This window comes from Dama dama, chromosome 8 (genome assembly GCF_033118175.1).
Source record: "Dama dama isolate Ldn47 chromosome 8, ASM3311817v1, whole genome shotgun sequence".
Lineage (NCBI taxonomy): Eukaryota > Metazoa > Chordata > Mammalia > Artiodactyla > Cervidae > Dama > Dama dama.
The window spans coordinates 48,655,606-48,668,721 of NC_083688.1; the positions used below are offsets into that span (position 1 = coordinate 48,655,606).

The following is a 13,116-nucleotide window of genomic DNA, read 5'->3' on the forward strand; positions in this document are numbered from 1 at the left end:
AGTCATGTCTGACTCCTTGCAACCGTATGGACTGTGGCCCGCCAGGCTCCTCTGTCCATGGGATTTTCCAGGCACAGATACTGGAGTGGGTTGCCATTCCCTTCTCCAGGGGATCTTCCCAACCCAGGGATCGAACCCATATCTCCTTTGGCTCCTGCATTGCAGACGGATTCTTTACCACTGAGCCACTGTAGAAGCCCAATTTAAGAGTTAGAAAGAAATAAATGATTAAAAACCTGATAAAATATTATTTTATTACTATTTTTAAAAAGTTAACTCTTAAACCATAATATTTTTATATTATTTTTTAGTCTCAAAGATTAAACAATATATTGATCTAGTTTTAGTCCCCTGTGTTATTTTTTTCTAAATGTAAGAAACAGCTGGCTGAGCAGTAGGAGAACAAGTTCTTCCCTCTGCTTACTTTTTATAGTGGATGCTATGAGAAAGTGCTGGGCGGCATTAAAAGCCTGCTGGATTTGAGGAGAAAAGAGAGAAGTTAGAAAGGAAGGATTATAATCTTCTGCTGTCTTAGTTATTCTCAACTGAAGATGATTGTAATTATTAAATGCAAATAAACTTTGCCATTATAATGAAAGTCAAAATTACATATATACATTTGTGTGTGTTAGCCATTTATAAAAAGCACACAAAGTTACTTTGACGTGAAGTTGAAAGGAAAGATTGAAGTAAAAAAATTCTGTGAGTTCTATTCTTATTTATGTCTTCTCAACAAGGGTAATGCCACGTGAGAATCACACCATTTTGAGCACCTCTGCTGACTGAATTGTTAACAAGTAGATGGAATCCTCTAGCAAAGCAGTTTAGGGCCTTCAGAGCACCAATCATATGGAGCTTTTCTGTCATGGCACAGTGAAGAAGTTTCTAAAAACACACAAACCACAGCACACCGACAATTTCGTGAGCCCAAATGGACTTATTGCTAAAAACAAAACAATTACCTTTGGAAAGAAATCTAAGTTATATGAGAAAAGTTACCTTGTCACTCTTTTGCCTAAATTAAACAGCACCACAGCTTTGCCCCACACACAGCAGCAGAAATTGAAGGGTTTCTGACGTCCAAACACTGTTATTTGTTTTTTTTATGTGTGTTGCCTTAACATTAAGGTAATTTTTATTTTTAAAACACTGAAAAATTTTCAACTTTGTATTAACCTTACCTTTCAATGTAGCAATTTCATAAATAGTATCTTGCCAAATTCCTACTGATTTTATAACTATATGGGAGCTTAACTTGATAAGTAAATGTACTTTGACATTCTCATATCTTTTTAAAGTATTCTGATCTGAAAAATTGAAAGATTGAAGGCAGGAGGAGAAGGGGACGACAGGATGAGATGGTTGGATGGCATCACAGGCTCAGTGGACAGGAGTTTGAGTAAACTCTGGGAGTTGGTGATGGACAGGGAGGCCTAGCATGCTGCAGTTCATGGGGTCACAAAGAATCAGACACAACTGAGTGACTGAACTGACTGACCTGAAAAAAAAATTCTTGAGAAAAAAAATTTTTCTTGAGAGCAACAAAAGCTCTCAGAGTGGATAGCTACACAGATAGCCATGGTTCTTTCTAATTAACTTATCTTTCATATTGTCTGCCACTTACCTGGTTGGTCTCATTGCCTGGAGCTTTGGCTTGTGTGGTCCTTTTGTGTGTGTGCACGTGCTCTGGCTTCCCAGGTGGCACAGTGGTAAAGAATCTGCCTGCCAATGCAGGAGACTGGGTTTGATCCCTGGGTCGGAAGATCCCCTGGAGTAGGAAATGGCAACCCTCTCTAGTATTCTTGCCTGGAAACTTCCATGGACAGAGGAGTCTGGCGGGCTATAGTCCACGGGGTTGCAAAGAGTCGGACATGACCGCGCACACAGGCACGCATGTGTGTGTGTTCAGTTGCTAAGTCGTGTCTGACTCTGCGATTGTAGCTTGCCTGGCTCCTCTGCCCATGGAATTTTCCAGGCAAGAATACTGGAGTGGGTTGCCATTTCCTACTCCTGAGAATCTTCCTGACCCAGGGATTTAACTGCATCTCCTGCCTCTGACAGACAAATTCTTTACCACTGCGCCACCTGGGAAGCCCCTGTCACCTTTTAATTTACATTAGAATATGTAAGTTGGCTATAGAGACTTTCTTTAATCAGTTGATATGCAGCCCAGGAGTTTATTTATTTATTTAGTGGAGTGCAGTTTATTACACCAGTGGGCCCAAGGCAGAGTCTCCTCTTAGCCAAGGACCCCGACCAGCATTTGTGAAAATCTTTTATACCCCATGTGTATGTGTCCAAACTCACCACCCCAGATCCCTTGAGGCTTACAAAGGAAGGGTAAATACAATCACAATAACCCCATCATTCAGGTGTTATGTGTTCAAACAGTTAATAATCAATAAGCCCACGGTTGCATTCCAACCAGTTAATAACCGATAAGCCTGTGGTTACATTCCGATAGATACTGTCCGGAGGCCGGGGTGATTAGTGTCTGTTTTCTCTTAGGTGATGAGTAACCTGGATACGATCTTCAAGGTTCCCCTGTCCGGAGGGGGTCTTATCCTTCCATTGTCGTTCCCACAGGCACTAAGCAGAGAGTTCAGAGTCCACTGGAGAGGTTGCCATGCACGACCAGCACGGACAGGCCTCAGATGGAGTCCAGGCCCTATGAATTCTTTCTTCATTCCCCGCTCCTGATGCTCTTAACTCATATTATGAGCATCATTCATAGGGATATATTGCACCCTGGCTCTCCAACAGCCCAGGAGTTTAATAAGCACTCCTAGATGAATCTGGTCAGGTTGTTTGAGGACCACTCGTGATAGTGTGCTTCAGGTTCTCAGTCCAGATTGCCCCACATGGGTGCTTCTGAAGAACAGTGGAGATTGTTAAGTGCATAAATTTCTTAATGCATAAGATTGTTGCAACATATAACTTACTCCCATTTCCCACATCTATTGTCAGAAAAAAAAAAAAAAAAACTTGAAAACTATATTTGGTGGCCTAGCTTTTCATTAAATAGACCAGTCTCCTATCTAGTCATTCCTCAAAATATGGACTGTAAGATAAGGCCTTAGCTTTGAGAAGAGAAGAGATGCTCATTTGGTGAGGTGCGTTGTTAGACTTGCGTAGTTCATTCATGTCACTTACTGAACAAGTTCCAAGGGATAATGTTCATACATCATTAGCCAGCAACTGTTTATTACATGAGCTAGATCAGAATCATTTCAGATTAAGTTGCAATTGTTCTGTCATTGAGCATCCATTCAACTATTGAGTGCTCTTTGTCATATATCATCAAAATCAATGTAGAAATCATACTGTAATATTATACAAAACAAGTAGACAAATTATAAGAGACCATATCTGGAAATAATTTTGTAAAATAATTAAATTTAGTGTTACGTTTCATTTGTTTTACTTGAAGCGATATAGTTCAGGGAATATTTGGCAGTCCATATTAACTTAATTATTAGAAATTTGACATTCAGCAGGTTCATTGACCTGAAAATGTAAACGTGGGCATTTTATGAAGTACTGAACATAAAGTTTGAAGTCAGTTTTTTTGTAAGTTACTAAGTAAGAAATGGGTTTGTAATTTATCTTTTAACATGCTTTAAGCTCTGTATATCCTAAATAAAATCAGCTTTTTTTTTCATCTTTTTTTAGTCTCTGACGTTAAGACTTCAAGACTATCCATCTTTGTCTCATCTTGTTGTTTATGTACCATCTATTCATGGAAGTAAGGTAACAAGCAAGAGTCTGTTATCAGAATGTTTCTGGGATACTTACGCTAAATATTTAAGTCGTTTTTTGATACATTCTTCAGCATAGCACTTACCTAAAACATCTAAAATAGTGGCTGGGTTGGTGATCCACTTAAGACTGTTTAAGTCATTGGGATCATCTACTCTGACTTGAACTAAGCAGAATAAATCCAAGTCTTTTTGTTTCAAGTGGGAATTATTTCTACTTTATCAGTCTTTCAAAATATGTTAATTATTGAGTACCCTTTTATGTGCAAAAACTCTGTGCCAGGAATCATAGGAGGCACACAAAAGAGGAGGACATGAACTCTGTTCTCAGAAAGCTTACATACTGTTGGTTAGAGGGATAGAAATATATTTGATAGCCAGGGGTAGGGGAAGATGAAAGAGGTACCCAAAAATGTATAATACAAATCAGAATATTGCAAATCCTTGAAAGGCGTTAAAGGGGGAGATATCTCTGACTGATGAAATCACAAAAGACATTAGTTTCAGGTGATATTTAAAATTACGTTAAAGGATAGTTAGTGTTTTTATAGACAGATTGAGTATTCCAGACCTGGGCTATCTGCTTTGGTAGCCATTAGCACATGTGACTATTTAAATTTAAATTAATTAAACTTAAAGTGAAAATTCAGATCCTTAGTTGTACTAGCCATATTCCAGATGCTCAATAGTAACATTATTGCAGAAAGTTATAATGAACAACATCTTTGAGACATAAATAGTAAAATCAGAGCATGGAAGGTGTAGGGTATGTTTGGAAAATAGTGAATAAGTAAATAGTTTTAAAAGGATAGCTACCATGGATAGAGGAAAAGTAGTGGAAGAAAAGTCTGGAAAAGTAGTTCATGGCCATATTGTGGACGTCCTTCACTGGAAGATTCAGAAGCCAGAAGGGAACCAAAAGATTTTTCACCATGGTAGTAATGGGATCAGAGCTATTTGTTTTGGACAGTGAATCTATTTATGGTATAGGATGGATTAGAAGCAAGACAGACCAGGCACCTGTTAAGGGGTTTTGCAGGCTTGTAGTCATGCAGTGGGAGTAGAAATAAAAGGATGGTAATTTTTGAGAGAAGTAGGCAGGGACATTTTACCCAGCAAACTCATCCTTCAACATCTAACCTAAGTGTGCCCTGTTTTCCTTTTATTGGAGTAAAATATTACTCCAACTCCAATAACCTCTTACTTAGTCCCATATTTTGTTTATAAGTTCTTTGAGGAATATTTTACACTGAATTATAATTTATGTCTTTATTGCCAAACCACAGTATGAACTTATTGAGAGTAAGGACTAAATGGGTTTTACTCTGCATCCTAAACCTTTAGTGAAGTGAAATCTCTAGTGACCACCAGATATACATTCAAATGTTTCTTGAATAAAAAAGTTAATGAGATTTGGGGCCAAAATCACTGGAAATATTTAAAGTAAAAAAGAAAAGGGGATGTAGTTAGGAGTCATCTCAAAGACTGAGTCTCAGGAGTACCTTGTAATGGATTCATTGTTTTGTTTTGCTTAGCTCAAGTGAGAGGTAATTCAACATCTTCAGTACTAAAAGCTCTCTTTAAGGGTTTTTCTTTCAGGTAAGTTGGTTTTGAATGAATTTAACATCTTCCCAAACAAGGCCTTCTCTGATTATTCCAAGAAATTAATGAGCCTTTCTCAAATAGCCAGTCTTAGCAGCCTAATAAATACTTAGTGAACACTCTTTGGAAAGTAACACTGCTTACTCTAGTTGTTGCACACCCAGTCTCACAAGGATGGTAACTTAGGTCTTTCATGATTTCTGTGTTTGTTGCAACCCATCGCCAGAAGGATACATGTATTTAAATAGGCAGTTTAAAAAGTTTTTGAGTCAACTGATTGTCTTAATATAGTTTTCCAAATGTAAATATGGAATTACCTGCATTTTTTAATGACAGAAAACAAAATTAAGTCCATTAGAAATTTACTTATCTGTATATTTCAGAGACAGACTCATGAATTCTTTTTTGGATAAAGGTTTATTCCATAAAGAAATGGCCAAATTTTTAAAGTAGTAATAAAATTTGTATTATTTTAATTACTTGTTAAAGTGATTAAAAATTTCTTCGTATCTTAGGCAGTGTCTCAGCTAAAGGCACCTATAAAAATATAATGAATAATTGTGCTCAATAAATGATTTCTCTATAACGATTTTTCTCTATATTTTTCTCTATAATGATTTTTCTATAACGGCTGTTTTTTATAATGGAAATATCTGATAGTATTCTTTGCCTTCTAATTAAAGAGGGGAAAATAAAAGCAGAGCCCCTTAGTAAATCTTTTTCTTTTGTTTCCCTATGTGTGTGCATTCTGGTAGCATCTTCCCTCATCTGTTTTTCATTTTCAAAAACAATCAAAATTCCACCCAAACAAAATAAAACAGCTTAAAATACAGTCGAAGGTGCAGTTACTGGAAAAGCCTAAGGTAGACCCCACTGGCTTTTTACTTAACAGTGCATTGCAAACTACTTGCTAGCTACAGTTAGGCATCAGATTAATTTCTTCCTCAGCTCATATAGATTAGAGTCATTTAGTTGGATTGTGGAAACAATTTTAATGAAACTGTTCTATTAGATAGCTGAGAATGAAGATCCTGACACCACTGTGGAAATGTTATTAGACGAGAAATGTCATTATGGAAATTGCACTGATGGAGATGTCACATTTTAGGTTTACTTTTTTTTTGAGATAGCATTTCTTTTTCTTTGTACGCAGTGAACCTCTTTTCCATTTACTATAATCACTGTTTAGCCTCATGTAAGATTAGAAGTAATCTTACATGAATAGCATTAAGCATCTGTAAATGAATGGCAGTATGTCTCCAAAAGCCTTTTGTAGTCTAATTAGACTGTAGAGACATAATAAATATGGAAAATTTTAAAAGATGGAACAAGATCACATTTTATTTTGACAGAAAGAGTTCGGGGATATATTATCTAAATTCCTAATTAATCTTGAATTAACTTTTGCTCTTAATGTTTTTATCCATCCTTTATGGTCCCTCTTCTACAAACACCTAAAACTAACTACAAGAAAACTGTGCTGTACATCTGCTCTTATAGATATGACCCTCTAATAATTTATTAAGTTAAGATTTTTCACCAATTTTTTTTAGCTTAGCATCTCTCCTTGAGGAATTCATGCCCCCTAAATATAGCTGGAGAGTTGGACTGTAATAGACAATAGAATGCCTTCTTCAAAACTGAAGTTTATAGATGTTTATTTTCTACTCAAATATCAAGTGAAGATATTTTACTATACATTTAATTCTATTTTTCCTAATAAATCAATGTTTTATATTCCAGTTTGTTGTAGATTGTGAATTCTTTAAAAAAGAGACAAGATCCATACAGCTTCCTGTAACTCATCTTTTTTCCTTTGGTAAGTACTTTGATTTTGGAAATTTTTTTTTTTCTTTCAGCTTTTGGCTTCACTGGCTCTTCATTGCGCATGGGATTTTCTTTAGATGCAATGCGTGGGCTTCCCATTGTGGTGGCTTCTTTGTTGTGGAGTATGTGCTCTGGGTGTGTGGTCTTCAGTAGTTGTGGCTCATGGGCTCTAGAGCATAGACCCAATAGTTGTGGTACATGGGGTTAGTTGCTCTGAGCCACATAGGATCTTCCTGGATCAGGATCAAACTTGTCGTTCCTACATTGGCAGAGAGATTCTTTACCACTGAGCCAACGGGGGAGCTGGATTTTGGAAACCTTAAGAATTGTTTTTCTTTTTGGTAGACTGTTGATTTATTTTGCCAGTTAGTTGTAATAATGGAGAGCCTTGTAACATTTTTTGTGTATATTTCTAGTATAGTTCTTAGAATAACCATGTGATGTGACTCAGTGGTTTGATTCTTGTTTAGATCTTCTGCCCATCTTTTGATTTTTTTTTTTTTTTCAATTGAGCTGCAGAGCTGTTTGTATATTTTGGAGGTTAATCCCTTGTTAGTTGCTTTGCTGGCAGATGTTTTTACCCCCTTCTGAGGGTTATCTTTTCATTTTGTTTATGGCTTCCTTTGCTGTGCAAGAGCTTTTATGTTTAATTAGGTCCCATTTGTTTATTTTTGTTCTTATTCTCGTTACTCTAGGAGGTAGATTAAAAATCTTGCTGCAATTTATATCAAAGAGTATTCTGCCTATGGTTTTCTCTATGAGTTTATAGTGTCCAGCCTTACTTTTAGGTCTTTAATCCAGTTTGAGATTTTTTTTGCATATGACGTTAGGGAATGTTCTGATTTCATTCTTTTACATGTATTGATATCTGGCCAATTTTTCCAGAATAACTTATTGAAGAGATTGTCTTTTCTTGAATAATCTTGCCTCCTTTTTCATAGATTAAGTGACTATCAGTGTGTGAGTTTATCTCTGGACTTTCTGTCATGTTCCATTGATCTATTTTTCTGTTTTTGTGTCAGAACCATAATGTTTTGATTACTGTAGCTATGTAGTATAGTCTGAGGTCAGGAAGCCTGATTCCTCCAGCTCCCCTTTTCTTTCTCAAGATTGCTTTGGCTATTTGTGGTCATCTGTGTTTCTACATATATTGTAAAGTTTTTTGTTCTATTTCTGAGTAAAATACCATTTGTAATTGATAGGGATTGCATTGAATCTGTAGATTGCTTTGAGTAGGATAGTCATTTTCACAGTATTGATTCTTTTGATCCAAGAACATGCTGTATCTCTCCATCTGTGTTGTCTTTGATTACTTTCACTGATATCTGGTAGTTTTCTAGTACTGGTCTTTAAGTTCTGTAGATAGGTTTATTCCTAAGTATTATATTCTTTTTGTTGTGATGGTAAATGGGATCTTAGAAGAAATGCTTTCAGTACTTCATATTTGCTGTGGGTTTGTCATACATGGCCTTTATTAGGTTGAGGTATGTTCCCTCTATGTCCACTTTCTGGAGAGTTTTTACCATAAATGGATTTTTAATTTCGTCAAAAGCTTTTTCTGTATCTGTTGAGATTATCATATGGTTTTTATTCTTTAGTTTGTTAGTATGGTGTACCACATTGATTAATTAGTGTATATTGAAATGATCCATTGGTTGTTATTTAGTAGCATATTATTTAGCCTCCATGTGTTTGTATTTCTTTTTTATAGTTGTTTTTTTCCTATATTCTAATCTCATAGCATTGTGGTCAGAAAAGATACTTGATATGATTTCAGTTTTCTTAAATTTACTGAGGCTTGATTTGTGACCAAGATGTGATCCATCCTGGAGAATGTCTCATGTGCACTTGAGAAGAAAGGGTATTCTGTTACTTTTGGATGAAACGTTTACACATCAACTAAGTCTGTCTGGTCTAATGTGTCATTTAATGCTTGTGTTTCCTTGTAATTTTCTGTCTGTCCATTGGTGGTGGTGGTCATCAGTTGCTCATTTGTGTCCAACTCTTTGCAATCCCATGGACTGCAGCACACCAGGCTTCCCTTGTCCTTCACCATCTCCTGAAGCTTGCTCAAACTCATGTCCATTGAGTTGGTGATGCCATCCACCCATCTCATCCTCTGTCGTCCCCTTCTCCTGCCTTCAGTCTTTCCCAGCATCAGGGTCTTTTCTAAGGAGTCAGTTCTTCGTATCAGGTGGCCAAAGTATTAGAGTTTCAGCCTCAGAATCAGTCCCTCCAATGAATATTCAGGATTGAGTTCCTTTAGAATGGACTGGTTGGATCTCCTTGCAGTCCAAGGAACTCTCAAGAGTCTTTTCCATCACCACAGTTCAAAAGTCCATTGGTGTAAGTGGGTGTTAAAGACCCCCCACTATTATTGTGCTACTGTCAATTTCCTCTTTTATGGCTGTTAGCATTTGCCTTATGTAGTGAGATGCTCCTATGTTGAGTGGATAAATATTTACAATTGTTATGTCTTCTTGGATTGATCCCTTGATCATTATGTAGTATCCTTCCTTGTCTCTTGTAACAGTCTTTGTCTGTGTTGGGTCTATCAACATTTTAATAATAAAGATGTTCTTTCTAAAATCTTTATGGTGTGAGTCAGACTAAAAATGTTTTTTAAGTTAAGTACAATGTTTAGCTTCTGATTTCCTTTTTTGCCATAGTGGAAAGCAAAATTTTAAATTATTTCTTACCTCTTGTTAGAATTTGTAAAACATACAAAAGATAGTCCATCTTTCTTGTGAAGAAGGTAGCACAATGAATGATATTTCAAATTAGAGTAAGTAAAGTGTGAAGGACACTTTGTATCTAATAGTTTTTCTCCTGTTGTTCATTTTGAGTTGCCTTAAATTCAGTGCTGTATTTTAAAATACTGTTTACAAGAGGTACTCATTAAAATGGTTTGTAATTGAATGTCTAAGCAGTGTGTCCTAAAAGTGATTTATTAATCACAAATTGATGGTACACCTTCTATTTAAGAAATTGTTTACATGTTGATCAAATTTCTTACATCTATTTTCTTAAATTCAATTTTTGATCCTATAAAATAGGAGAATGCAATATTATGAAAAACCTGGTTATGTGTTTTAGCTGGTGCTAAATAGGCCTGACAGAATCTTAACATTATATAGTATTTATTTTTTAATTATTAGAATTTTAGTGATATACTTGGTAATTATTTCAAGCCTTTTCTGTCTGTTGCACAGTGGTGGTTTGTCCTATTGTTTTCTCTTTACAAAGAAGCATCTGAATACTTGTATTTGCATATTCTTATTCAAAGGCATTCACATCTAAGTGGGTGTAATTTTTTAAATTGATTAAGGTGTTTTTTAAAAAAAGAGAAAGTAGCTACCAAGAAAGCATACCTTTTTGAAATTGGAAATATGTAGTGATTTTTTAAAACAGGTAAATGTTATTGAAAGTCCTTAAAGAAACTAAAAATAGAGCTACCATATGACCCAGCAGTCTCACTCCTGAGCACATACCCTGTTGTTCAGCCACACAGTCGTGTCTGACTCTTTGCAACCCCAGGGACTGCAGCATGCCAGGCCTTGCTGCCCCTCACCATCTCCTGGAGTTTGCCCAAGTTCATGTCCATTGCATTGTTGATACCACCCAGACAGCGTGTCTTCTGACACCTTCTTCTTCTGCCCTCAGTCTTTCCCAGCATCAGGGACTTTGCCAGTGAGTTGGCTCACCTGAGTTCATATCAGGTGACCAAAATACTGGAGCTTCAGCTTCAGCATCAGTCCTTCCAGTGAACATTCAGGGTTTATTTCCTTTAAGATTGACTGGTTTGATCTCCTTGCTCTCCAGGGGGTTCTCAGGAGTCTTCTCCAGCACCACAGTTTGAAGGTATCAATTCTTTGGCACACTGCCTTCTTCATGGTCCAGCTCTTATAACTGTATGTAACCGCTGGGAAGACCATAGCCTTGACTATATGAGCCTTTATCGGCAGAGTGATGTCTCTGCTTTTCAACACATGTCTAGGTTTGTAATGGCTTTCCTGTCAAAAAGCAATCATCTTCTGATCTCATGGTTGCAGTAACCATCTGCAGTGATTTTAGAGCCCAAGAAGAGGAAATCTGTCACTGCTTCCACCTTTTCTACTTCTATTTGCCATGAAGCAATGGGGCCAGATGCCATGATCTTAGTTTTTTCAATATTTAGTTTTAAGCTGAGTTTTTTTACTCTCCTTCACACTCGTCAAGAGGCTCTTTAGCTCATCTTTGCTTTCTGCCATTTGAGTTGTATTATCTTTATATCTGAGGTTGTTAATGTTTCTTCCACTTATCTTGATTCCAGCTTGTAACTTATCCAGCCTGGCATTTCTCATGTTGTGCTCAGCATATAGATTAAATAAACAAGATGACAACAGACAGCCCTGTCGTATTCCTTCTTCGATCTTGAACCAATCAGTTGTTCCATGCAGGGTTCTAACTGTTGCATCTTAACCCACATACAGGTTTCTCAGGAGACAGGTAAGGTGGTCTGGTATTCCCATCTCTTTAAGAGCTTTCCTCAGTTTGTTATGATCCAGACAGTCAAAGGCTTTGGCATAGTTGATGAAATGGAGGTAGATGTTTTTCTGGAATTCACTTGCTTTCTCTGTGATCCAGTGAATGTTGGCAATTTGATTTCTGGTCCCTCTACCTTTTCTAAACCCAGTTTGGACATCTGAAAGTTCTTAGTTCATGTAATGCTGAAGAGTAGTATGCAAGATTTTAAGCATGACCTTGTTACCATGGGAGATATATCCTGAGAAAACCGTAATTCAGAGAGGCACATGTACTGCAGTGATCATTGCAGCACTGTTTGCAGTAGCCAGGACATGGGAGCAGCCCAAACGCCCATCAACGGATAAGTGGACAAAAAGTCTACAAACGGTGAATGCTGGAGAAGGTGTGGAGAAAAGGAAACCTTGCCCTGTTGGTGGGAATGGAAGACAGTATGGAGATTCCTTAAAAAACTAGGAATAAGACCACCATATGACCCAACAGTCCCACTCCTAGGCATATACCCTGAGAAAACCAAAATTGAAAAAGACATATGCACCCCAGTGTTCATTGTAGCATTATTTACAATAGCTAGAATATGGAAGCAACCTAAATGTCCATTGACGAATGGATAAAGAGGCTGTGGTACATATATACAATGGAATATTACTCAGCCATAAAAAGGAATGCATTTGAGTCAGTTCTAATGAGGTGGATAAACCTAGAGTCTATTATACAGAGTGAAGTAAGTCAGAAAAAAGATAAATATTGTATACTAACGCATATATATGGAATCTAGAAAGATGGTAGTGATGAATTTATTTGCAGAGCAGCAATGGAGAAGCAGACATAGAGAACAGACTTTGGACACAGGAGGAGGGGGCGGAGAGGGTGAGATGTGTAGAGAGAGTAGCCTGGGAACATTACCACATGTAAAATAGATAGCCAGTGGGAATTGGCTGTATGACCCGGGGAACTCAAGCAGGGGCTCTGCATCATCAGCCTAGAGGGGTGGGGTGCAGAGGTGGATGGGAGGGAGGGCTAAAAGGGAGGGGACGTATGTATACCTATGGCTGATTCATGTTGATGTTTGACAGAAAACAACAAAAGTCCGTAAAGCAATTATCCTTCAGTTAAAAGATAAATGGAAAAAAAGATTTGGTACATACATACAATGGAATCTCACATAATACACAATGGAATAATACTCAGCCATAAAAAGGGATGAAATTGGGTCATTTGTAGTGGTGTGGATGGACCTAGAGTCTATTGTATAGAGTGAAGTAAGGCAGAAAGAGAAAAACAAATAATATTACATATACATGGAATCTAGAAAAATAGTACAGATGAACCTATTTGCAGGGCAGAAATAGAGACACAGACATAGCAAACAGACATGTAGACACAGTGAGGAGGGTAGGACAAA

The 13,116-nt window shown here is 37.1% G+C and overlaps 1 protein-coding gene across 2 annotated transcripts in view; it reads left to right on the forward strand.

Moving 5' to 3' along the window:
• Positions 1-13,116, forward strand: part of PGAP1 (post-GPI attachment to proteins inositol deacylase 1) — a 76,265-nt gene that overhangs the window by 36,782 nt on the left and 26,367 nt on the right. For both annotated transcript variants that reach the window (XM_061149094.1, XM_061149093.1), the window contains exons 13-14: positions 3,673-3,750; positions 7,104-7,179. In XM_061149094.1, coding sequence (XP_061005077.1) covers positions 3,673-3,750; positions 7,104-7,179 — 154 coding nt within the window. The remainder of the gene's footprint in view (positions 1-3,672; positions 3,751-7,103; positions 7,180-13,116) is intronic.